Source organism: Leptonotus elevatus, chromosome 17 (assembly GCF_054856555.1).
Source record: "Leptonotus elevatus isolate MCC_2025b chromosome 17, RoL_Lele_1.0, whole genome shotgun sequence".
In the NCBI taxonomy this organism is placed as follows: domain Eukaryota; kingdom Metazoa; phylum Chordata; class Actinopteri; order Syngnathiformes; family Syngnathidae; genus Leptonotus; species Leptonotus elevatus.
The window spans coordinates 1,633,153-1,656,670 of record NC_141255.1 but is presented as its reverse complement, the minus strand read 5'-3'; the positions used below and the strand labels follow the sequence as shown (position 1 = coordinate 1,656,670).

Below are 23,518 nucleotides of genomic sequence, written 5' to 3'. Positions count from 1 at the left end.
GAGAGTTTTGATTCTCCAAATCAGTCAACATTTTTGTTCTGTGGGCGAAAAAAGAAAAAGAAAAAAAACGCACCTTGACGGCGTTTGGCTGATTTCCGAGCAGTCATTGAATGCACCATCCCGGAGTTACCTGCGCCGGGCTGCGTCAACTAGCGCTCCGCCGCCAGCGAGCGTCATTTGTCGGCTTGCAATTCCCCGGAGGAGGAGGCCCGACGCCCAGCTTCTGTCCACGCACAGGTCCGGTGAGTGCACCGCCACTTCCACCAAACCGGGAAAGAGCAATCACAAGAATAAACTCGCTTCGGCAGTTAGCCGATGAGCTAAAGTGGGTTACATGCGTCCATTATCGGACGTGCAACCGTTTGTTGCAGCTGGACAGCTTAGTGTTTTCACGACGTTTTCGGTGTTGTTGTTGTTGGGGTTTGTACTTCACGCTGACTGCATACAAACTCTTCAAACAGCCCGTCGAATAAAGACAAACGCGTCATTTGTTCGCGTGTAGAACATTCGCCAGTTGACGTTAGCCGTCATAGTGGGGATTAGCGATGTTAGCACGCAGCTAACTATTAGCAGCAAGCTAAGCACTATTAAATATTTACACTGTCAATTATATATATATTTTTAGAGGTGCATTTTGGAGTACCTCAAGGACACTGTACAACATCAAAATAAAAAAAATATATATTAGAAAAACGAAATGGAAAATTAATAATGTGGCGTGTTAGCTCGAGGCTTGTTTATCTGGTGCGTTCAGGTGACTCGACCAACCTGTCAGATGTGTGAATGAACACGCGCGACGAAGTGGCTCGCAGCGGATTTGGATGGAAATATTTGAACATGTATCATCAAGACAGCATTAGTGAAATATGCCTTTTTTAAAGGGCCTCGGACGCGAGCGTTTTGATGAACTTGAGGCGACAGGAGGGTGTGTTGTTTGCCAGGTGGTTAGCTCGATGCTATTATACAACATACACAATTTAAATGGGAGGGAAGACAAAAAAACAAAAACAAAGAAACGCTCATTTCATTACATTTGAACAGCTTTTTTTTTTCTTTTGATACTGCTTGACAATCTCACATTATTTGCTATTCTTCACAGTGCTGTTTAAAAATAATAATAATAATAATAATTTGAAAGTGTCTATTGCTCCTAATGGCTCACCCTCTCGAATCAGTTTGTTTTGCCTGGCTCGGAAAAGCCTCTCTCCATGTCATGTGACCCAGTAACTGGATCCCTACCCAGCATCCTTTGCGGTGTCAGGTTACCGCGGGTTCTCGAGGTCTTGTCTCCATGGAGATGGACCGAGCCAGAATCCCATCAACACATCAAATCTTTGGAAAGCTGTTGAGCATTTATTCTCCGGATGTTCAATAACACTTTTTTTCCTCTGCAACTCTTTAGTCGTCATTGATATCAAGTATCGATACCACTAGTACTTTTGATACATAAACCCCCCCCCCTTCCCCCAAAAAAAGAAAGACCTATACCATATGCCAATTTAGCATTTTTTCTTTAATTTTAAATTGACTTTTTGATGCCAATTTAGCATTTTTTCTTTAATTTTAAATTGACTTTTTGATGCCAATTTAGCATTTTTTCTTTAATTTTAAATTGACTTTTTGATGCCAATTTAGCATTTTTTCTTTAATTTTAAATTGACTTTTTGATGCCAATTTAGCATTTTTTCTTTAATTTTAAATTGACTTTTTGATGCCAATTTAGCATTTTTTCTTTAATTTTAAATTGACTTTTTGATGCCAATTTAGCATTTTTTCTTTAATTTTAAATTGACTTTTTGATGCCAATTTAGCATTTTTCCTTTAATTTTAAATTAACTTTTTGATGCCAATTTATAATTTTTCCTTTAATTTTAAGTTTACTTTTTGTAAAACTGCCACATGAGGGTGGCCACGATCGCAAGTGCCGATACCATGAAATAACTGCTGTCGGTACTCGCCCATCTCTAATTTGTTCCACATCGTTGATGTCCATCAACCGCTCCACATACTACTAGTATGCGCTCGTCTTTGTCCTCACGAGTTGGACGCCCGCACATGCGACATGTGACAAAGGTCGTCGTTGTGCTGACCTTGTTTCTTGTCTCTGCTCACGTCCAGCGTGAAGGATGAACCACAGCAGCAGCCGCCATGGCCTGCAGCAGCGCTCCCACTAACGCCGAAACCCTGGAAGGCTTCCATGAGGTCAACCTGGCCTCGCCCACCACGCCCGACCTGCTGCAGGTATCCACTTTCTTAACTAGGCGACACGTCGGCCAACCCTTGTGTGGCCTCCTCAAAAATTGACGCGGCGCACGTACAAATAATCCGCTTGAAAGTCAAGATTGCGCCGAGGCGCTACTTGAGTCCAAATGTAGCTTCTCTGTTTCATCCTCGTTCCAAGATGGTGACAATGCATTATTTATTTTTTTAGAAATGAAACTCCTCAAATCATTTCAACATAGTTTCATATTGTGCTCAAAATGTTGTAAACATCCCTTGCTGTGGAATTGGGAGTCCGACATCGACTGACATGTTGATCAGCCAATAGGCGAATAGTTCAACCCAAGACGCATTTAGGACCGCCCCCTCATTTGAATAACATTTCATGCTGAAAGTGTGCAGCATGAAATAAGTATGAGAGCAGACCCTTTCTATTTATTGATTGATATTTAATTATATTTATATAATTAGTTTTGTATCTCCATACTTCGTTTTAGTTTTTTAATCAAAATTTTCTATTTTTTTTTTTTTTAGTTTTATTTACGTATTTATTTTAGTTGTTTTTATTTCCAATTATACTTATTTTTGTATGTAATTATATTTTTTATATCTGTTTTTATTTTCTGTATTTTTTATTTGGGCATTTTTAGTCTTCCATATTAACTCATTCACTCCCAACCATTTTCACTGAAGCAACCCCCTTCACTCCCGGCTGTTTTACTGGATTTTGACAGATTTTTCAAGGCCCACAGAATATTTTGTTCTATTGCTATAAAAACATGGAAGCTACCAAACGAAAGATTAGAGTTTCTTCTTTCATCAGGGGAAGAAAGTATATTTGTGTCTTTTTCCGTTTTGCAGCAATTAGCATTAGAATATAGCTAAATTTCATCATTATTCACAACTCTATTTCGAAATGTGATTAAAAGAGCTTTTTTTAACATGGCCCTGGTTGATCTATTTTGCTTTGCTGCCACCTGTTGGCCGTTTGTGTAATAACTACCATTTCATCAACCGTTCTTTGCAGTTGAGAGGCTGCATCGGAGTTTTCTGTATGCTCTAGCATTAAACAAAAAACATAAAACGTATAAATACGTCTTTGGGACAATTACAACATTTAGAATAGAACGTATTTATACGTTTTTGGGAGCAAATGAGTTCAATATCTTGGTCATTTTAATATCGTGACGAGGGTTGACGCGCAGGCGCTGTTGTTGCCCCCCCCCCCCGCAGAACCAAGCGGAGCAGCGCCCCCCCGTCTGCCACAGCACGCCGCCCACGTCCCTGTACCGCACACACTCGCTGGGGGCGCCGCCCGCCGGCCTGCACTCGTCGCTGCGGGCCGACCAGCTCCCCACGCGGCCCGTCTACTCCACGCCGCCGCACGCTCACAATGGCAGGTGAGCGGCCACAAATGCTTTTCATCTCTTATTTGTATCCTTTTTATTGTGCAGAAAAAAAAAGAAAGTCACGTAAGACGGCAACAAAACGACATGACATGAATGTTAAATTGTCCGTCCCTCACGTCCAGCGCGCAGGGCTTGGAGGCGGACCCGGCCGAGGGCAACTTCCTGTCGGGCGACGACGGCGGCGGCGGCGGCGACGAGTGCGGCGGCCTGAGCGACAGTTTCTCACGACTGCGCAGCCCGTCGGTCATGGAGGTGCGAGAGAAAGGATACGAGCGGCTCAAGGACGAGCTGGCCAAAGCGCAGAGGGTAACAACGCGCGCGCTTAATTTGGTGCAAGTGCGTGCGTGCGCGTGTCTTCGTGAGGATGGAAAGTGTGCGTGTTGTACGCCGGCCATTTTCGTGGACGTTGTGATTTTCTTTTCTTTTTCTTTCATGCCTTTTTCATGTTTATTTCAATCAATGCTTGATGCGCGCGCGTGTGAGACGTCGCTCGCCACGCCATTTCCCACATTTTGATTTGACATTTTGATGCAACTTATGTTTTTGTTTGTTTTGTTTCTTCTTCATGTATTTGTTGTCATGTTTGATTTGATCACGATTGGCTGCGTGTTGTCACGTGTGTGCGTGTGTAAGGAGCTGCTGTTAAAGGATGAGGAGTGTGAGAGGTTGTCAAAAGTGCGAGATCAGCTGGGCCAGGAACTGGAGGAGCTGACTGCCAGCCTCTTCCAGGTCGGTGCGTCTCCCCCCTTGCCCGTCCGTCCCGCCGTCCCCTCCGCTGTCTCTACTCGCTCCTTTTGACAGGAAGTTGTCACACGAGGGTTATTTCTGTTTCCTGTTCTTGTGAGGGCGCTCTCACTTTTCTGTGCTTGGTGGGAACGATTTTGTGACTTGGTTGATATTTTAGGCGGTGCTTCTCAACCCTTTTTTGAGCTAAGATTCTGTTGATTATCCTATTGATTATTCAATCAAATACTCGAGTAATCACACACACACACAATATTTTTTGGTTTTATTTTTTTAATAAAAAATAAATGTAGATTTTTTTATCCACTAAGGTTGGATGTAAGCTGAATTGAGTGGATTTAAGGAGTACTCATATTTATAATCACAAACCCCAACAAAATTAGCCCACGTTAAATGGTTAGCAATTGCGATTAGCATTAGCACGCTAGCGATTTACCGCTTTAGGTAAACAAATGCTAACTACCATTTGGTTAACACATACATCATTATATCTACATTACACATTTAATCGAGTCTTAAACGTCACTTACAGACGATGCTTCAACATTATTCCATGAGTAAACACAGGTAGAGCTAGCTGTTAGCTACATGAGGTCAATAACTTCCTGTTGCTGTTTTCTTCTGGGCACGGTTAGTGCATGACTGCCCTCTACTGGTTAAGGGATAAAATTCCTAAAATGAGAAGCGACATGGGATCATTTGTGTTTGCAAATGGCTTCTCCTTTTTCGGTTCTGCTGCGACATGCGTGCGTGTCATCATGGTGCCCCGTTGTCGTGACCTTTCAGGAAGCCCACAAGATGGTGAGGGAGGCCAACGTCAAGCAGGCTAACGCCGAGAAGCAGCTAAAAGAAGCTCTGGGCAAGGTGAGCTCCCCCCCGACGCCATACCGCACGTGACCTGTGGTGCCCCCGCTATACGTTGTCCTCTTCTGGGTCAGATTGACGTCCTGCAGGCGGAGGTGCAGGCCCTGAAGACGCTGGTTCTGTCCTCGCCCACGTCCCCCGTGGGCGAGCTCCCCAACATGGGCGCAGGAAAGGCGGCCTTCCGGAAGGGCCACAGCAGGAACAAGAGCACCTCCTCGGCCATCTTGGGAACGCAGGCCGACCCGTCGGCCACGCAGCCCATCGTGCGAGAGTGTCGAGAGGTCCGATCGGCCGCCGCCGCCGCGCTCGCCCCATCGAGCTTGCGGGACGACGACATCAGCGCACCTTGTTTCCGTTGCAGGTGGACGCGCAGCTGTTCGCCGAGTTCAAGGCGTGGAAGGAGGAGCCCACGCTGGACCGCCGCTGCTGCTTCCTGGAACGAGTTTACCGCGAGGACATCTACCCGTGCCTCACCTTCAACAAGAGCGAGGTGAGCGCGACGCCGGCGCGGCCAAACATTCGGCCTCAAAATGAAAGCCGCTCTTTCTCCTCAGCTGGGTTCGTCCATCTTGGAATCGGTGGAGCAGAACACGCTCAGCGTGGAGCCGGTGGGCTTCCAGACGCTGCCCGTCGTCAAAGCCTCGGCCGTCGAGTGCGGCGGACCAAAGTGAGACCGCACCCACGACGCGCACATCACCCCGCTCTTCTTTCGTCCAATCACGTGTAGGGGGCCCGACCGATTAATCGGCTGATTGCCCTTCAAACAGCTGCCAAAACAATCGGCCAATTATTTTCCCCTTAAAATATTATAAACGTTATAGAAGAAAATTGAAGTTTCCAACGCTGTGAAAGTACCCTGAATGCACCATTTTGTTTGCATAGCAGTTAGCAACTAGCAAGTGTGTAGCGTATGTTATTCTGTTGTCCTTTAAGTTGTTTAATGACACCCCAGTTTGAGTTAACTGTAAAACTAAACACATGACAATAAGATTTACATCCACTGTATATTTAATACAAAACTTACTTCGTTTTTTTAAAAAAATCGCTAGCCTAGCGCTAATGCTAAAAGCGAAGGGAGGATCCCATTCAAATGCTCACAGGAAGTTAGCATCGACTTCGGGAGTGTTTTTTCTTCAAATAACGAATATTCACACACAAATGCTGTGGGAACGCATACCCACAGGTAAGATAACACTACACAAAGGCACAAATGTGTGGAAAATGTGGTTATTTTAATAGAATAAAATCGAAGTCCAGTAACTTTCTTCTGTACTCACTTAAAGTGTGTACACTATGGATGTACGGCACCGCACTGCCCCCAAGAGGCCAAAAGGCACAGTAACAGTCAGCGTTTGTTCTTATTGTTTTTTTCAGTTGCTATTTTTGAGTACTGTATATTCTATTCTTATTTCACTTTCTTATTTTTATTTTGTCATTGTCCTTTCAAGTCATAATTTAATTTGATATTTCAAGGCTTTAAAGATTTTTATTTTCTCAAAATTTAAGGATGGAAACAAACATTTCCACATGCCATGGCACGAAATACAATCCTGGAGGTCCCAGGTTAGCCCAGTAAGTGCCAAACTTGTGGAAATAACACAAGATAAAAATATATAAAATAAAAGGTTAATCCTTAGAATGAAAATGAGCGAATGCCGAAGTTTAGTGCGTAAGTGACACCCATTGAAAAGGAATGGGGGGGGGGGAATTTTATGCATTATATAAATACATTTTAAAATAACTGGCCAATTAATTTGATATCTGTATTTTTTTTCTGCCAAAAATCATCTGCCTAAAAAAAAAAAAAGCATATCGGTCGGGCCCTGATCACGTGCGTGCGTGCGTGTGTTTGTGTGCGACAGGAAGTGCGCCCTGAGCGGCCAGACCAAAACCTGCAAGCACAGAATCAAGTTTGGGGACTCGTCCAACTATTACTTCGTGTCTCCGTACTGCCGATTCCGAGTGAGTACGACGCCGCGCTTGCCTCCAAAAACGGGAAGTCACTCAAGCCGTCGTTTGTTTCGTCAGATCACGGCGGTGTGCAATTTCTTCACTTACATTCGATACATCCACCAGGGGCTCGTCAAGCAGCAGGACGGTAAGAAGCAGCGCTTGTCACTCGCATGGGAATATGCTACTTTAAAAAAATATATATATTATTGTGTGTTTAGCTGAACAGATGTTCTGGGAGGTGATGCAGTTGCGCCGGGAAATGTCCTTGGCTAAGCTGGGCTACTTTAAAGACAACCTGTGACTGACTGATTGAAAACGGCCCCTCCCGCGTTTGTGCGTAAGATGACGAAGTGCTTCGGGATTGTTCGCGCACCAAACGCTCGTCAGTGATTTGTTGACGCCCGTTTTGTTCGCATTTCGTTCCGTTTCAAAAATCCAATCGAGCTTTTGACATTTCAGATGCTTTTTTTTTTTTTATGCTCGAGGGACAGCGGGAGTGTTTACTTTTGATGTGTATTCAACGTTACAGAAAGTGGAATCTTTCCGAGGAAATTTCTGTTCATTTTCTCTGGCAAAAGGTTTTCCAGATTGGACATTTTCCATTGGAATTGAGGTTTAATTCAATATTCATGGCAAGGTGTCATCGGCAAGCAGAAGTAGAAACATTTACAATTGTGCACTTGCGATTCATTCCCATGAACAAACAAACTCGGAAAATTGCGGGAATTTTGAAAGTCCAGTTATCCCGCATAATTATTATGATTTTCAAATTGACTGAAAGTGTGTCTAAACTTTGTTTATATGGCGGGCAATTTATCATCTGGTTTTCATTTTGCGGAAAATGTGAACTTCTCCTGTCATGTATTTATAATGAAGGATAAAATAAACACTAAGCCACTAAACACTCTGAAGGACGTTTGCAATGTTTATCCTTTTAAGTTGACTTTGTTTTTTCTGTGAAACTTTCCATTCACTTAAGCAAATGTGACTTTCTCTCTCTTTCTCTGTCACTCATTTGTTTCCCCACTTTGGTTTAGTGCCTTTTCTCTCACCATGAAAAATAAACAAATAGAAAAAAATATACTGCCTAGTGTTTGTTTAACTCATTGAATAAGAAAAGTGCCCCCTGGTGGCCAAGTTGCATACATCAGAAGGAACTGTCATGAATTAATCCTGAAGCACAAATTTATTTCATTCATTGCATTCTATCAAGTGTTATATGTTTCTATAAAGTACAATATTGTAAAGTGCTATTTTCTTTAAAAATACATTAATCCAAAATCCGCTTTGGAGGAGGTTGGACCTTCTACGGGCAAATTCATTAAGAATTGCGAAGCATAGCCACGGAGCAAATTCAACTTGTATCTCAAGACACGACTATTTTGTGAATGTTTTGTTCTTCTATCCAAGAACAAAAACACGCTCCAACCCGATCTGCGCGTTGGCTCTTGATTTATTTTCAACACAAAACAGCACAAAGTCCAAAAAATAAAATTCTGTTTCCCCCGTCGCCACTTGGACTGGAGGATGTTTTTTTTTTTCTTCATCTTGAGTTTGTTGTCAACAAAATGTCTCCCTAGTGCGGCCACAAGCTCCAGGCCATGCCGGGCAGGACGAGCGCCACCAGGATTGACGAGAAGAGGTTGACAGAGTTGTTGTCCAGGATGGGTTTTCCGCAGATCCAATGCGTGGTGGGCGACTCGTAGCTCACCACCTTCCCGGTTCTGGAGTCGAAACCTGCCGACACATCAGCGCAACTCGTCACACCTTTTGACTTTTTCGTCCGGACGCCGCGCTTCCGTACCTGAGTACTGCATGCTGGCTCCCAGGAGGGAGTCGAGGAGGGAGCCCAGCAGGCCGGCCGCGCCCCCGTACAGCACCACCGGCCACTGGGGGGCGCACTGCTGCATTTTGCTGACGAACAGCACCTGTGACGCCAAGTAAGCCGCGCCCACCGCCAGACCGCCCACGAAGCTCGCCGCCAGGCCCACGTGAGTCACGCCGCCGTTGGTTCCTGCCGCAGGAAGTCCACATGCAAAGTTGACACGGGTTCGTCTGGACGCGGTTCTTGTCCAAAGGACACGCGCGCATTGCATTCTGACCTTTGGGGACCTCCTCCCAGGTGGTGATGAGCCTGGGCTGCGATTGGCTGAGGACAGGCCCCACCTCGGAGGCCCAGGTGTCGCCCGCGCTGCACGCCAGAGCCCCCAGCAGCGACAGGCACATCCACGACGCCGTGTACTGCTGGCCAAAGTCGATGGGCATCTCGCCGGGACCCACCTGCAACCACGAAAGCCGCCATGTGGTCGACAATATTTCAACAAGGTCAGCATTGCTCGTCAAGGAAAAAAAGAAAGAAATAATTTTAGATTTTTTTTTTTTTTGCACTGAAAAAGTCTTAGTGAGACAAAATTAAACTTAGTTGTACAGACATATTTTGCGCTATTTTTTATTGCTGATTTTTTTAACAGGCAAATGTTTACTGCGTTACAAAAGGAGCACAAAAATTGGGTGAGGTTTTAAAAAAACGTATTTAAAAAATAATGCTAAGTCCCAAGAAGTAAACAATGGCCACTAGGAAAGTAGCAATTGGTCGGGTTGGGTTTAAAAAAATTGAATAATCATTATTGAATCAATTTTCCTTTTCAAGCCTGATATTTATTCCTAAAATCATGAATTGATTCTTTTTAATATCTCTTTTCCCCAAAAAAATCATTAAAATAAATAAATAAATAAAGGCTATTTTTTTGTATCTTATTGTTTCGCATGAATTAAATTTTATACTCACACTCACCTCAATCATGTAGAGAAACGCCAGCTGTGTTGGAATGCCGCCGTTACAGAACACCTGCACCCAGTTTCGCTGGCCCCCTGACACAAACACCAGGCACGTAAGAAACCCCCCGCGCACGCACGCACGCACGCACACAGCAAACGTCGTTTCCCACCTTCTTTGTAGTCCGCGTCAATTTTCTTCTTCTGAGCTGCGCCCCAACGCGTCAGTTTGGACGAAGTGATGAAGAAGGCCAGCAGCGACGAGAAGAAGCTCAAGTTGGCCATGGTCAGCACGAAGCCCACAAAAAGTGCTGTCGAGATAAAAAAACAAAATTGTCACCCAAAAATGCATGGCTGGACAAAAAAGTCTAGGCGAGTAAAAAGTAAAAAAAGAAAAAGAAAAAAAGTTGCTCGTCTGAATTAAAAACATTTGAAGACAGGCAAGCTATTAATACTTGGTGTAAGAAATGTTGTCATATTAGCCCGAAGTCAACACGCTGCCTCCGGCTTACCTCCCAGCGCCCCCGAATAATCCAGGCTTCGTCTCTTTAGGGCTCGGATGGTCAGCACCAACGGGACCAGGATGGAGAAGAGCCATCGCCATGGCGACACGGGCTGTAGCGACCCTGCGCCAATGCACACACATGATTGGTGATTACTGAGTTTGAAAAATATACATTTAAAAAAAAAAGTACAAAAGTCCCTCGCAAATTTGCCACTTTATAAAACGACTTTAAAAAGGATCTGCTAGTAAAAAAAAAACCTCAGGAATTTACGAGAAATACACGTAGCGTAGCTATAGTCAAATCATGTAAGGATTCGTTGGTGGTTAATGGGACACTGTTTATAAAATGAAAAGGCAGCATGGAGACGGATTTAAACTTTATTGGCAACTAGAGCGACAAGATGTTTGACTTGGTTTTGATATGTCAAATGCCGAGATTGTTTGTAAATGTATATTTGTTCAATAAAATTATTTTAAAAAAAAAAGAAAAAGCGAGAGCGACATTTCCCGATCCCCTATCAGCTGATTCACACTAACCAATCAGCAGCTAGCATACTTTAGGTAAATGTAAGCGAATGACGGAGATCAGCAGATTCGACACATCAATCATCATATGTACAAAAAAAAAAAATATATATATATATATATATATATATATATATATATATATATATATATGAATATGAAAATGATAATTCTGCAAACATAAATGTACAAGTAAATATTTATTTTAACAACTGAACTTAAATGCTTGATCCTTCGAGCGAGTCGTCTTGGTCGCTAGCCTTACCCAACGCTACAAACATCAAATGGTTCCTCTGCTAAAAGCAATTACGATCTCCTTTTTTTTTTTTTTCAAAACCCGACCGAAAAGTATTGGCACAAACACTCTGTTAAATCCTCTTCCCCTGTCCAGTGAATTCTTAACCGTGGTACACACACACACACACACCGAACAGGCATGTTCTCTTTTCGTTGCTTTCACCCAAACTTTGGCCGGCGGCTGCAGCGCGATTCGCGGAAAAGCAGCGAGCCGAGCGGAACGTTTTCCAATCGCGCGGTCGGCGGTTCGATTTGCCACATATTTGCATTCAAGGGCGGCTCAAAAAAGGCTCTTTGTGCGCCGCCCTCGGCCAATCAATGACGGTGCTTCATTGAACGATTGTGACCTTTAATACCGTTTGGATAACTTTTTGCATCATATGTTTTGGGGTCGACGGTTGAGCGGGAGCGAACTCGGGAGCGGGTTTTGCACTTTTAATCAATCGTTTGTAATCGCTGGCGTGACTTGGCCACTGACCGGAGTAAACGCTGAGGGTGAGGGAAAGCACCCAGAAAAAAAGGGAAAGCGCCAAAGTGGCGCACAGCAGGATCATGTCGCTCATCATCTTCAAGGTGTCCTTCATGGGGAAGCCGCGCCGCTCAAGGGGCCTCCTGAGGGACGCGCTGCTCTGCATCACAAGACACAAAAACCAAACTCAGCAACGGCCATTTAACAGTCAAAGGCGGCAGGAATGTGCAGAATGCAAAAAAAAAAAAAAGAAGAAGAGGAAAATACTCCACAAACAGGATCACGGGCGTTTGCTTTTGTTAGTATGAAAGTGTGTCAACTGAGTTTTGACTACGTGTTAGCAATTCAAAACCAAACTCAGATGGCAAAAAATCAACTCGTGTGGTATTTTTGTGCCCTCTGACTTTGACTAGTAATTTAAAATGCTGATTTTTCTAACACTGAATTTTTGGCGCACACACACACACACACACACACACACACACACACACACACACACACACAAATCAGTGTTATAAATTAAAATATAAATTCCGATAGCACAGGCATGTTTTGCTAGCCCTGGTCGGAACTGAAATCGACCATAACTGATTGTTGACTTGCCTTGACTTGACTGCTTGGATTTGCATTTTTGTGTGGCTGTTCTACTTTTAGTAGTAACATGGCACGCAAACGCTTTAGCAGAACGTGAACGCGAACGTGGTCACATTTGAAGATTCGAATTTCTTTCTCTCAAACGCAGATTTTCACGTTTATTGGAGTTACGTTACAACGAACATCTTCCCGTCATGCGCAAAAACAGGACGACCGGGAAATCATCCAAATAAAATACTGCCTAATAATATTATAATAATTAACAACACTGACTGAATGAGCTTGTTGTTCACTTACCACGCTTGACAGGATTCATCGTCACTTTTTATTTTTCCTTCGACACCAACACCAGGCGACAAAACACTTGCGCGACTACTAACGTGTATGCTGACAAAATGAAACGAAAATTGATCTTTAAAAAGTCAAAAAGGGCCCAAAAACAAGGAACTGTCAGAACTGCACACAGCGGCACACCTTGCCGGAAGTCAAGGGGCCGGACTTCCGCTGACACACTTACAAATAAAAGCAAACGTTTTAAAGGGGCATAAGCGATCGCAATCAAGTAAGAACTTGACACTTATTTTTTACTCCACTATTATTAAAAACATTTTAGAAGCGTTTTAATAATGTATATGTTAATTATTTAGTTTAATTTTATTGTTGTGTGTTGGTTTTAAAATGCCATGCAGACAGGACACACATGAGAAAAGCAGGACAAGATTTATTAATTAATTAATTAATTAATTAATTCATTCATTCGTTCATTTTAAGCAGGACACGAAATTGTCCTCATTCCAAATGGTACGGGGCCTGCCAGGGGGCATCACGAAAATGTTTAAGATTGCAATATAATGCAACTATTGCGTTATGTTGCAATACTTTTACGTTATAACGCAATAAGTTGTCAGTTTTTACTGCGTTATTCTTAGTGCTGTCAAAGTTAAAGCGTTAACTAATGAATTAAACACAATAACATTATTGCATTGATCACTCATTAACGCAGCTTAATCACATTATTCCTTTTGAAAGCAGATGGTTACGTTAAAGGTTGCAAAGGTTGTGTTTGAGCAATAAGCATAACTACGTGCATTAAAGTCAAACATTTAATACATGTTTGCGTATGATATTCAAAATATTTGTTCATGTCAAAATATTGGGGTCAATTTTTTTCGCCATTTTATGCTATGCAAATTTACTGATTAGGGAAAAAAAAAGGAGGATGAGCGTGTGCAGAGGATCAAAAAACGTCCTCATAACATAACATTTCAACAACAAAAAAAAAATATATAACATATAACAGGTGCTTGGCAGGCAAAAAATGTTGATTAAAAAAAAGCCTTTTTAATTAATTAAAAATTAAAATCTTTGACAGTTCTAGTTATTTTGCAATAAAAAAAAATAATGATGTATTGCAATAAAGCAGATCGTCACTAAAATACTTATTTTATTCAGTTTGGAATATTAACCAATAAGCATAAGACAAGGTTCAAAGAAGATTTTCTTCTTCCCACTCCTTTTCAGACATTATTCTTCCTTCTTTTCGGATGTGAAACAATTCCTTGTTACAATATTGCTCATCTCTTTGTGTATATGTGTAACATTACCTGAAATTAAATAAACAAATAAATAAATAAATAATTCAAACATGAGAAGGTTAAAAAAAAAATTCCAGTCTGTCTAAGTAAAAAATTAAATACACACCTGATAGTTTACTCACCTCCATGAGATGGTCGTACTTTCAGTGTGGAAACGCCAAAGACAAAAAGTCCTCAATGTGTGTTTTGTTTTTTTGTTTTTTTGTTTGTTTGGATTGCTGCAAGTTCCCGCAAAGCAGCTGGAAGTCGGCAATGCTGCGAGTAGGATGTTCTTCTTTTCTTCTTCTTCTCAGTGTGTAAGGAGCATCTTTGCGAACCGGGCCTGTTTGTGAGTTGGGTGCGCCCCTCCTCTTTCGAGTTGAAGTGCAACACTTGAGGTTTGCAGGCGAGACGACACCTACCGGCAAAAAAAGACTCGCCACTAAAATACAACAGTGACTCTGTTCGATTCCTCATCATGATCCACATGTGCTTGCATCGCACTTAAATATTAGACATGATTTTAGACATCATGACATCTCGAAGCCAGCTATTATGCGTCTCGTGGAAGAGCATGTTTCATAATTCATTTTTCAGTTGCCAAGTCTCTTTCGCTCGCCGAGATGCTCCCTCACTCACGGCAAAAGTTGGCGACCGTGGGAAAAATGATCAGTGACAGAATTAAAAAAAAAAAAAAAAAAAAAAAAACTGGAGCTTTTGTTGTGCTTCTGAGCAAAACAAAACAAAAAAAATAAATGAATGAAATGTTTGAATGAAGATATGGTCCAATGCGATGACGTCCCCAAAATAATTTCGTGTTCACTCTGACATTTTGCCTAATCGTCACACGAAAAAAAAAAAATCATGGGAGCGATTTTTTTCCGCGCACAAACACAGCTCCATTTTGGCTCACGTGAAATGTGGGACATTTTTGGCATTTTTTTTTTTTTAAACTCTGGAGCTACGGTCTGGGGATCTCCAATGTGGTTTCATGCCAAATGGAATTTATTGTGATTGCTGCCGGAATGTCTTGTTTGTGATGCACTTTGTCTCTGCTTTGAAGGCAGAATTTTGATGACAACTTAAAGCTTGAAGTGCTCTTTTTTTAACCCTGGAGAACCCAAGAACCCTTTTCTTCTTTGGAAAATTATGAATTATACATTAAATGACTGCTATAAGTTCACTGAACACCAAAATATATGTTTTTTCAATTTTAACCCTTTTTTTTTTTTAAACTAGCTCAGAGTTGCTAATTTATCAAAATATATACATATAAAACATACTCCTAGGCATTCTGCAACATGATATGAAATAGATGAACAAAAAACCCACAATTTTACCATGTGATGGTTTGCTGAGAAGATGGTTTTGTTTGGATTGATTTCCAGCTCAACAAAATTGGCACGTTGCCAGCCATCTTGTCGCCACCATTCTAGCTCATGTAAGTGCAATATTCATCCACTAGATGACCCCATGCAGGGGTCAGAAGTGGCACTCTGGACCTTTGAAGTTAAATTTGTAAAAAAAAAAAAAAAAAAAAAGGGTATTTGTTATATGAGTAGCAGAATTTATAGGGGCCAAATTTGACCCAGTGGGTTCTCCAGGGTTAAATACATGAACACACACAACACAAACGCGGGCCTTTAAGCACTCATATCAAATCTCAAATATTTCCCCCCACTAAAATAATTTGAAAGGCCATTAATCTGATCAGCCCCCCCCCCCCAATTTTTTTTTTTTTTTTACTCTTTGTATTGTGTTATTTTGTAAGGGAAATACTGCTTGTGGATCATGATTAATTCCCTGTGCCTAATTTTTGGTGTGCATGACTTGGCCACAGGGAAGTGTATCATAAAGAGGACTTTCACATCAACTCATGACTCGGCAAACTCTATTAATATTTGTCATTTGTATCAGTGTTAATAAAATATGCCTGTATTTATTGCGGTATTGTCTGTGCGCCAAGAGTGACACAACCAAATGAACAAAATAGACTGCCGGGAATAATTTAATACAATTTCATGGAACAAATATCAGAACAGGAGAGAACTATTGCTTTGGCAGAGAAAGAAGATGGCAACAGATTATTCACACAGTCAAAATACCAACAAATACCAAACTGAAGAACTTCCTTTGTTTTGATGGACACACTTGCCAAGTGTCTGCGGAATGATTGATATTCCAGCAAAGTTCTGAAAAATCCTCGCGTGTTCTTGGTATCGACCATCAGAGGTTTTGTGGTTTGATGGTAAAGATGCGATTAAGAGACTCGTCGCTATCGTGGAGTCTTCATCTCACACAATCCAACACGCAGGAAAGGAAGGCAATCTGTTGATTTACTTGTCATGATGGGAAAAAAAACAACAACCTCTTTTGGAATGACGAGGGGGGGAAAAAAACACTCAACTAGATTACAGTGTGTAAAATAAAAATAAAAATCCGAGTGTATGTTTTTATAAAGTACATTGATGTCATGCATGGTTAAAGCGGAAAGGAATTTTAATCCAAAACCACCTCAAATCAGCCACACTGTGAGAGAGATTCGTCATCTTGTTCTTCTTCTAAATGGGTTCCTTACAAAACATTTGTCGTTTGCTACCTTATCACTTTTGCAAATCCAGGCCACGGCTTCTGGGAACTCGCACTGATGTCGACCATGTGCCATAAAGTCATTTATCAAATGCAGACAAGAGTACACTTTCACATACATTGGCAAGTGGAGCGGTTGTGCACGTAAATGAAATCCGTCGTAAGCCTACTGTATTTGACTGTATTCTAAATCGATTTCAAGTGAAAGTAGCAACATTGTGAGTTACAGTAAATATATAGTTTCACTCTTTACGTAAATGAAAGTCATAATATGAAGGTTCACTAAACACTTTATTTATTTATTTAATTTTTTAAATAATGTTGATGGTTTCAGATAAAAACAAAACAAATCACCACCCAAAAAAAATGAATGTTATGTACTAACCAATCACAGTGATTTTCAATAGAGATGTTGGCCTTTTGAAAAGTAGGTTTATTAATTTCTTCTTCATTATTATTTCTCATATACATGAAGTCCTGACTGCAGACAGCCAAGCAAAACAAAGCAAAATTAATGCAAAATAATAATAATAATACAACTACAAAGTACAACAAAGTGATGTACTGTACACAACATACATAAACATAAAATAATGCAATCACAAAAAATAACAAAAACAAAAAAACATTCATCTCTAATTGCTATTTGTGGTTTATGTTAAGTTGTCTACATGTAAACTTATATGAGGTTCGCTTTTTCAATTGAAGAACTGGAATGCAGTGACTGACATTAAAACGACATTTTTGGACAGCTGACTTTCGTACTAATCTGTTTTGTCCCTTTGGATGTGCCGTAGTATTTACATCAAGACAACATGGCAGCGAGGTGTTAGCCAGCTAGCCTTTTTTCAATGTAATTATTATTATACGATTTAAACCAAGCATATGTCGTGCCTATTAAGTAGTATATGCTTAGAACGTACTTAAAAGTGTGTGTTGTAGTGGACGGAATGTTTTTATTTTATTTTATTAGCGATACTTGATAAAAAGCGCGACTTTGCTCGATTAGCTCGATTAGCTCGTTAGCGCTCCCGCGGCTATGGCGGAGCCGGCGACTGCGACGGAGGAGCTGCTCCGGCCGGTGCCCCGCGAGCAGGCCATCCTGGAAAGCTTCTTCACGCAGCTCGGCATGTTCTCGTTCGACCGCGCCAAAGACTACGTGGAGAAGGAGAAAGACAACAGCAGCCGGAGCTCTGGAGCCGTTTGGGCCGCGTTGCTGGGCGCCTTGGCCCACCTCGCCGCCGCCGAGAAGGCTTACCACAACATGACCTTCCTGGGACAGAAAATGGGTACAACAAAATAGAACATTCAATCTGCCTTCAACCACAAATTGCCAGAAATGCTGCCAAGCACATTTGTTACAAGTCTGCTTGAAAACATCATATTTTGTTGTTGCATTCTTCTCACCTTCTTGACGTTCTACCCCTTCCACGAATTTCGGAATATTTACAAAATTCATGCAAGTAATTCCTTTCCACATCCCCAAAATTACCGCTTGTTCCACATTCCATTTCCATTTTACATTTACCACGCCAAAAACAAACAAAAAAAAACGTTTAAGTGAAGTGACATTCAACAATATCGGTTCCCCATCTTTCATTCTAAATCAAGTCATGTCAACTTTATTTACAAAGCTCTTGATCACAAAAGAGACTCAAAGGGTTTCACACGCCCACAGTTGACAATTATTAACGACATAATTTGACCACAAGACAAATCCATTACAAGTTCAAAATGTTCCCACCATCCAGAAAAGCTTGGGAACTACTTTCCAATAGTTATCTTTTAAATCACACTTCACATCTTTTCACTGTAAAATTAAAGTCAATCTGATTTCTATGGTCGAATTATTCCCGCAGCATTTTAATTAAACATTACTTTAAGCATTCACACAAGAGTCTACTGTAGTGTAGTTTGTCTAATGATATAAGCTGTAACAAAGTTCAAATAAAGTTCCTGCTGGGTCGTTTTGTAGCCACCAGAGGGCGCTGCATCACACGACGAGTATCTTTGAACTGTCTTTTTTTTTTTTCCACCCTGCAGGAGGTCAGTCGTTCTTCAGCCGCAAGGACTCCACTCGCAGCATCTACACATCTCTGCACAATGAGCTGCGCAAGGTGGTGACGTCGGGGCGGCACGGGCAGCAGCAGGGCTCGTTGGCGGCGGCCTACCTGGAGGAGCTGCTGTGCCACCTGGCCGAGCAGCTGTGCCACTTCGCGCAGGCCCGCGTGGACACGGCCGACCTCTACGAGAAGATGCACGCGCTGGCCGGGCAGAAGAACGTCAACAGCGAGGCGCTCGTGGCCGCGCTGGACGCCGTGATGCACAAGTACAGCTCCAAGTGAGTGTGAGGGAGACGCTCGCAAACGCGGCCTGGGCATTTGTGCTACATTTCTGTGGGGGGAGAATTTGAGAAAAAAAAGAAAAATTAGCTTTTAATTTAAAGCTAAGGCATCATATCCAAGTATAAAATTCAATCCAATTTATTTCTGTAACACTTATACAAATTCAAAAAAATACATCAGAAAATCAGTCGAGGCTGATGACATCCCCAAGAAGAAGCGTGATTAATGACACCGCCCCTTACTTGGAAAGCCTGGATTGGGGCAATTGCAGTCGCAACACAGCAGACGCGTCACAATTTAGCTGTAGTAAATTTAATAATAACGCATGTATCTGTGGAGACTGGGGTCAAGTTGTATTTGACCTTTTCAAGAACGTTTGTTACTTTATGTTAAAGATGATATGAAAAGAAAAATGCACTGAGCTGTCACCAATGTCTTGCAAATGCAATGATGCCATCTAGTGACAGAAAAATGACCAACACAAATCAATATCACTGTTTTTTTTTACAGTACAGTTCATCTTTTTTTATTTTAACAAAATTTTATGAATTATAAAATTACTGTATCAATGACTAAAAGATGCAACCATATTTCTATTAGTTTATTTCCCCCCCCCCGCTTTTGTTAACAAGAGTATGAAACTTAGAAAAAAATATTTTATTGCACAATTTATTGTACATTTAGTACAGATATAAAATGTGTGATTAATCGTGAGTTAACTATTGATGTCATGTTATTAATTAATTCCGATTAAAAAATTTAATCACCTGACCGACCTAAATAATAATAATAATAACAGCTGAACCAGATTTGACATCAGTAGACATCCATGCAAAATAACACAAAAAGCATCGGCTGTAACGATTGTAAACAAATTGCTTATTTCTGTTAAAGTTGATGCAATTCAATGCTGGGAAAAAAATGAAGCAAAAATAAATCAAAAAAGCAATTCATTGGTTAACTGACATTTTCAATAAAAATCAGATTACCAGCCATACATTTAAGTGAAAGTCTGGATGACTCTCAAGTCACTGTTATCTTCTCCGGATCTTTTTTTCAAGCCTCTGATTGGCTGAAATGTTCTTCCAATTAGGCGGAGGAGCCTTTCCCGCCTTCCCCTGTGAGGCTTTTTTACTGTAAGTGCAACCACGTTTTTTATAGAAGCAACATGACATTAATTTGCGGAACATGATAAATGAAGCAGCTCGAAGGAGACAAAAAACATAACAAGGTCAGAGGAAGAAAAGTGCTGAACGCGAGAAGCGCCTTCTCTCCAGGGATGGGCAACAAAGTGCAGGGATGTGATTTTTCCGCTAATTCGCGGAATTCCGCTTTTTTTATCTCCAAAAATAAAATGTTACAATTTTTTAAGTGGTTAAAAAATCCGATTTCGTCTCTCGACAGCGTTCCATTTTAGTGTTTCCGTAACTGAAATGAAACGGATCTTGCGATTGGCCGAAGTCTCCGTGTTGACCAATAAACGCGCTTGTTATAAAGGCATAGGCGTATGCCGTTGTTCATTTCTCACACGTTTTTGCCGGGTGTTTAAAGAAAGATGTCCGCGATCGAACGCAAAGATGCTCCGCGAGTTAAGGAAATTGACAAGATCGTAAAAAACAAGTTTCGATGGGACCGGTTAGAGAAGGATATATCTGCAAATGTCGGAAAGAAGACTGTGACGAATTTGTTCAGTGACTTTATTCGGAAGATCGATGGTGCCGGGAAAGCGCTTTGCATTTGGTGCCGTGACACCGTTGACGATGGTGCGAGAGGTTTCAAAGCTCTTGAAAGTCACGCAAAGAGCAAAAAAACACGTGAAAGAACTCCAGTCAAGAACAACAAATTATTCCGTCGCTGGAAGTTTCGGTGCCCAAACGAAAACTCCAAAACTTTACGGCCTCCATCCCTTATTGACATCACAATCGGAAGCGGTAATCGAGAGACGTGATCCAGTCGTGAATTTTGAGGTCGGTGGTAAACGTTTCAAATGAATCGAAATCAAATTTTCGAAAATATTATAACGTAATAAAAATGGCCATAAATATTTAACATGGTTAATCATTGACACAAACTCAAATGAATGCTGCATGTTTGCACTTTTCAGCTTTCAATATGTTGACTGTCTTGATGTAAGCAGTTAGAGATGATCTTAGTCAATCATGTGACGAATGCACGATTGTATGTTTTTGTTATGCATTATGTATTAAATTAAGAATGATTGATTAAATGATTTATTGCATGGTAAATATATATGATGATATTCTCAGTGATAGTTTTTAAAAGCAAAGGCAGTCCAATGTTTTTGAACGTGACTGATTTTGAGTTGACTAAAACTGCAATTTTATATGGGATAGTTCAATATACATTGAAAATTTATGCTGTTGTTTTGTCTATTTCTTTGTCATCTGAGTGCATTGAAAGTACTTAAAAACACGGAAAACCCATGAGCTCTGGACCGAGCTGAGTGCCCGCGGCCCCCAGACCCCCCCGGCTAAATTTTCAGATAATTTCACTTTGGTCAAATCACATCCTGCGTGCGAATACGCCACGCCTGACACACGCGCGGCGCTTAACGGAGGATCCGCCCTCAGGTTCCACCACCCCATCCTGGGCCGCGTGGAGGAGAGCTTCCAGACGGAGGTGGACGTGGCGACGCAGCTGCTGCGCTGCCAGGCGCAAGTGTCGGAGTGGCGTTTCCTGCCGGCGCTGCTCAGCCTGCACGGCGCCACCGCCAAGCTGACGGCGTGGGGGCAGCTCTTCCAGCGCCAAAAGGAGACCCGCAAGCATCTCTTCGGGGGTCAGTCCCAGAAGAGCGTCCAGCCGCCGCACCTGTACGGCTGGCTGCAGCGCTTCCTGGCGGCCCTCCTGGCCAAGTTCAGCTTCTACTTCCACGAGGCGCTGAGCCGGCAGACCGCGCCGGCCGACATGCGCGCGCTGACCGCCCGCGCCGCGCCCGACTACCACGGCAAGATCTGCTCCTTCATCCGCAAGCACGACGCCGCCAGCGTGTCGCTGGTCTTCGACAACCGCGGCTCCGACAGCTTCCAGGGCCACGGCTACCACCACCCGCACTCGTACCGCGAGGCGCCCAAGGGCGTGGAGCAGTTCCCCGCCGTGGTGTCGCTGCCGTCGGGCGAGCGGCCGCTCACGCACTGGCCCAACGTGGTCATGATGATGGGCGACCGCGCCCCCGAGCTCAACGCGCCCGACAAGGTGGTGCACTTCTACGACGACAAGGTCCAGAGCACCTACTACCTGGCCCGGCCCGAGCCGCACTTCACCTTGGTGGTCATCCTGGACGGCAGGAAGTCCGACAGGGATCTCAACGTGGTCGCCTTCCTGCAGGAGATCTGCGGATCGCTGCGAAACTCCAAACCATTTGGGACCCTCAAGCCCGGGTCCAAGGGATGAGTCGGGACCTGACGTTTACTTTCATGGTTTATTTTGATTTGATGTTTGATTCAATAAAGACTTGAAATATTTGTTGACGGTGTTGCGGGGTTCCTTTCAAGTTCATCAGAATAAATGGCGTAGTCACAAATATGCACCAATGGGACTTATTGTGTAAAACTGCCCACAGTGCAGCAAGAAATCCAAAAACACAGCAAAAATATTTACAAAAAAGATCACAAAAACACTGAATGGAGTTCAACTTCCAAGAGTTCAGTTGGGTCTCATGTGCAAACTTTTCGACTCGCGGTACCTTCCACTACCTCAACACGACTAACTGAACCTTTTTATATGCTTAGCTCCTCCCCCTGGGCATCGCATGGAACCATTTTGTATATATTTGAATAATTCAGTGAGAAGGCATTTTATAAACATTTCGGTTCTCAGTAAATATTCATATAATAAAGTCCCACATTGGCCACTAATAAATAATGACAACAAACACGTTATTCAATCAAATCAAAACTTTCAGTCACCTGACTGCTGAATGGCGCGAAAAAAGTCTTATTTAAGGGTAAGCTGCGCCCATGTTTGGACTTCCGGTTTGCCGTTTCCGTGTCGGCTTCAGCGTCTCTTTTCTCTGGTGAGCGTCTTTTGTGTAATATATGCGTCGAACAACAGTAAAACCACGAAGTGTGCTCCCTCAGTCGCTCTATTGGAAGTGGCAAAGAGAATAGTGACAATAGGGTGGTGTCCTGTATGTTGATTTAACGAGGGGGGGGGGGGGGGGGGGGGGGAGAAATGGAGGAATGAGTGTTGAACTGCGATGTGTGCGTGACGCGTCTCTGTGGTCACGTGTCTGGGCGGAGCCGCCGCGTCACAGACTGACTCGGAGCTTCTTTAACGCCCTGCACACTTGAGTTGTACAGTGAACACTCAAATATTCATAGTTCGGCATTCACAGAAGTTTGGGGGCGAGCTAATCCTGCTCCCCCCCCAAACTGAAAAAAAAAAAACGTTTTTCTGTTTGTTTTTATTATTTCCTCCATTCGTTTTCTTAACCGCTTAATGTAAACAATTTCACGTATTTTGTATTTGTACTATATAACCTAATCTACAAAATGAAAGAAAACGCAGAAGTAGCACTTGAGCACAAACGTTTGCGCACGCCTGGTCTAGTTTGTGCCTGTCGTCGAGCTAATAAAGTGACCAGAGCAAGCGATGCAAAAAGCGCTTTGAAGAAGAAGAAGAAGAAAAAAAGCCGA

The 23,518-nt window shown here is 42.4% G+C and overlaps 3 protein-coding genes across 5 annotated transcripts; 2 read left to right on the top strand and 1 right to left on the bottom strand.

Annotated features, from left to right (window-relative positions):
• Positions 1 to 65: 65 nt before the first annotated feature.
• Positions 66 to 8,101, top strand: rab3ip (RAB3A interacting protein (rabin3)). 3 transcript variants are annotated; one of them, XM_086059126.1, is made up of 12 exons: positions 66 to 237; positions 2,119 to 2,241; positions 3,454 to 3,620; positions 3,752 to 3,935; positions 4,263 to 4,358; positions 5,160 to 5,237; positions 5,312 to 5,518; positions 5,599 to 5,727; positions 5,792 to 5,904; positions 7,100 to 7,199; positions 7,266 to 7,335; positions 7,409 to 8,101. In XM_086059126.1, the coding sequence occupies exons 2-12, from the start codon at positions 2,149 to 2,151 to the stop codon at positions 7,489 to 7,491; spliced, it is 1,320 nt and encodes a 439-aa protein (XP_085915252.1). In that variant the 5' UTR covers positions 66 to 237; positions 2,119 to 2,148; the 3' UTR covers positions 7,492 to 8,101. The 3 variants fall into 3 exon arrangements, with proteins under 3 accessions (XP_085915252.1, XP_085915253.1, XP_085915251.1); XM_086059125.1 differs by having other exon boundaries at positions 72 to 242; XM_086059127.1 differs by lacking the exon at positions 4,263 to 4,358 and having other exon boundaries at positions 70 to 242.
• A 256-nt stretch (positions 8,102 to 8,357) lies between these two features.
• On the bottom strand, positions 8,358 to 12,839 carry tmem19 (transmembrane protein 19). The gene is made up of 8 exons (XM_086059128.1): positions 12,653 to 12,839; positions 11,771 to 11,921; positions 10,478 to 10,591; positions 10,139 to 10,276; positions 9,985 to 10,061; positions 9,293 to 9,470; positions 8,995 to 9,204; positions 8,358 to 8,927 (listed from the first exon to the last, which is right to left on the bottom strand). Exons 2-8 carry the CDS (start codon positions 11,874 to 11,876, stop codon positions 8,767 to 8,769), a joined length of 984 nt encoding a protein of 327 aa, XP_085915254.1. The 5' UTR covers positions 11,877 to 11,921; positions 12,653 to 12,839; the 3' UTR covers positions 8,358 to 8,766.
• Positions 12,840 to 17,323: 4,484 nt separating this feature from the next.
• kics2 (KICSTOR subunit 2) lies at positions 17,324 to 22,345 on the top strand. The gene is made up of 3 exons (XM_086059124.1): positions 17,324 to 17,807; positions 18,562 to 18,859; positions 21,455 to 22,345. Exons 1-3 carry the CDS (start codon positions 17,558 to 17,560, stop codon positions 22,272 to 22,274), a joined length of 1,368 nt encoding a protein of 455 aa, XP_085915250.1. The 5' UTR covers positions 17,324 to 17,557; the 3' UTR covers positions 22,275 to 22,345.
• Positions 22,346 to 23,518: the final 1,173 nt, after the last annotated feature.

Bases quoted from the DNA above. Each gene is read 5' to 3' on its own strand.
- rab3ip (XM_086059126.1), top strand. From the start codon at position 2,149: ATGGCCTGCAGCAGCGCTCCCACTAACGCCGAAACCCTGGAAGGCTTC. The intron at 3,936-4,262 runs GTAACAACGCGC...TGCGTGTGTAAG, and splicing joins AGCTGGCCAAAGCGCAGAGG to GAGCTGCTGTTAAAGGATGA. The intron at 7,200-7,265 runs GTGAGTACGACG...TTGTTTCGTCAG, and splicing joins CTCCGTACTGCCGATTCCGA to ATCACGGCGGTGTGCAATTT.
- tmem19 (XM_086059128.1), bottom strand. From the start codon at position 11,876: ATGAAGGACACCTTGAAGATGATGAGCGACATGATCCTGCTGTGCGCC. The intron at 10,592-11,770 runs GTCAGTGGCCAA...GCATTGGCGCAG, and splicing joins CACCCTCAGCGTTTACTCCG to GGTCGCTACAGCCCGTGTCG. The intron at 9,205-9,292 runs GTCAGAATGCAA...TTCCTGCGGCAG, and splicing joins CTGGGAGGAGGTCCCCAAAG to GAACCAACGGCGGCGTGACT.
- kics2 (XM_086059124.1), top strand. From the start codon at position 17,558: ATGGCGGAGCCGGCGACTGCGACGGAGGAGCTGCTCCGGCCGGTGCCC. The intron at 17,808-18,561 runs GTACAACAAAAT...TCCACCCTGCAG, and splicing joins CTTCCTGGGACAGAAAATGG to GAGGTCAGTCGTTCTTCAGC. The intron at 18,860-21,454 runs GTGAGTGTGAGG...ATCCGCCCTCAG, and splicing joins ATGCACAAGTACAGCTCCAA to GTTCCACCACCCCATCCTGG.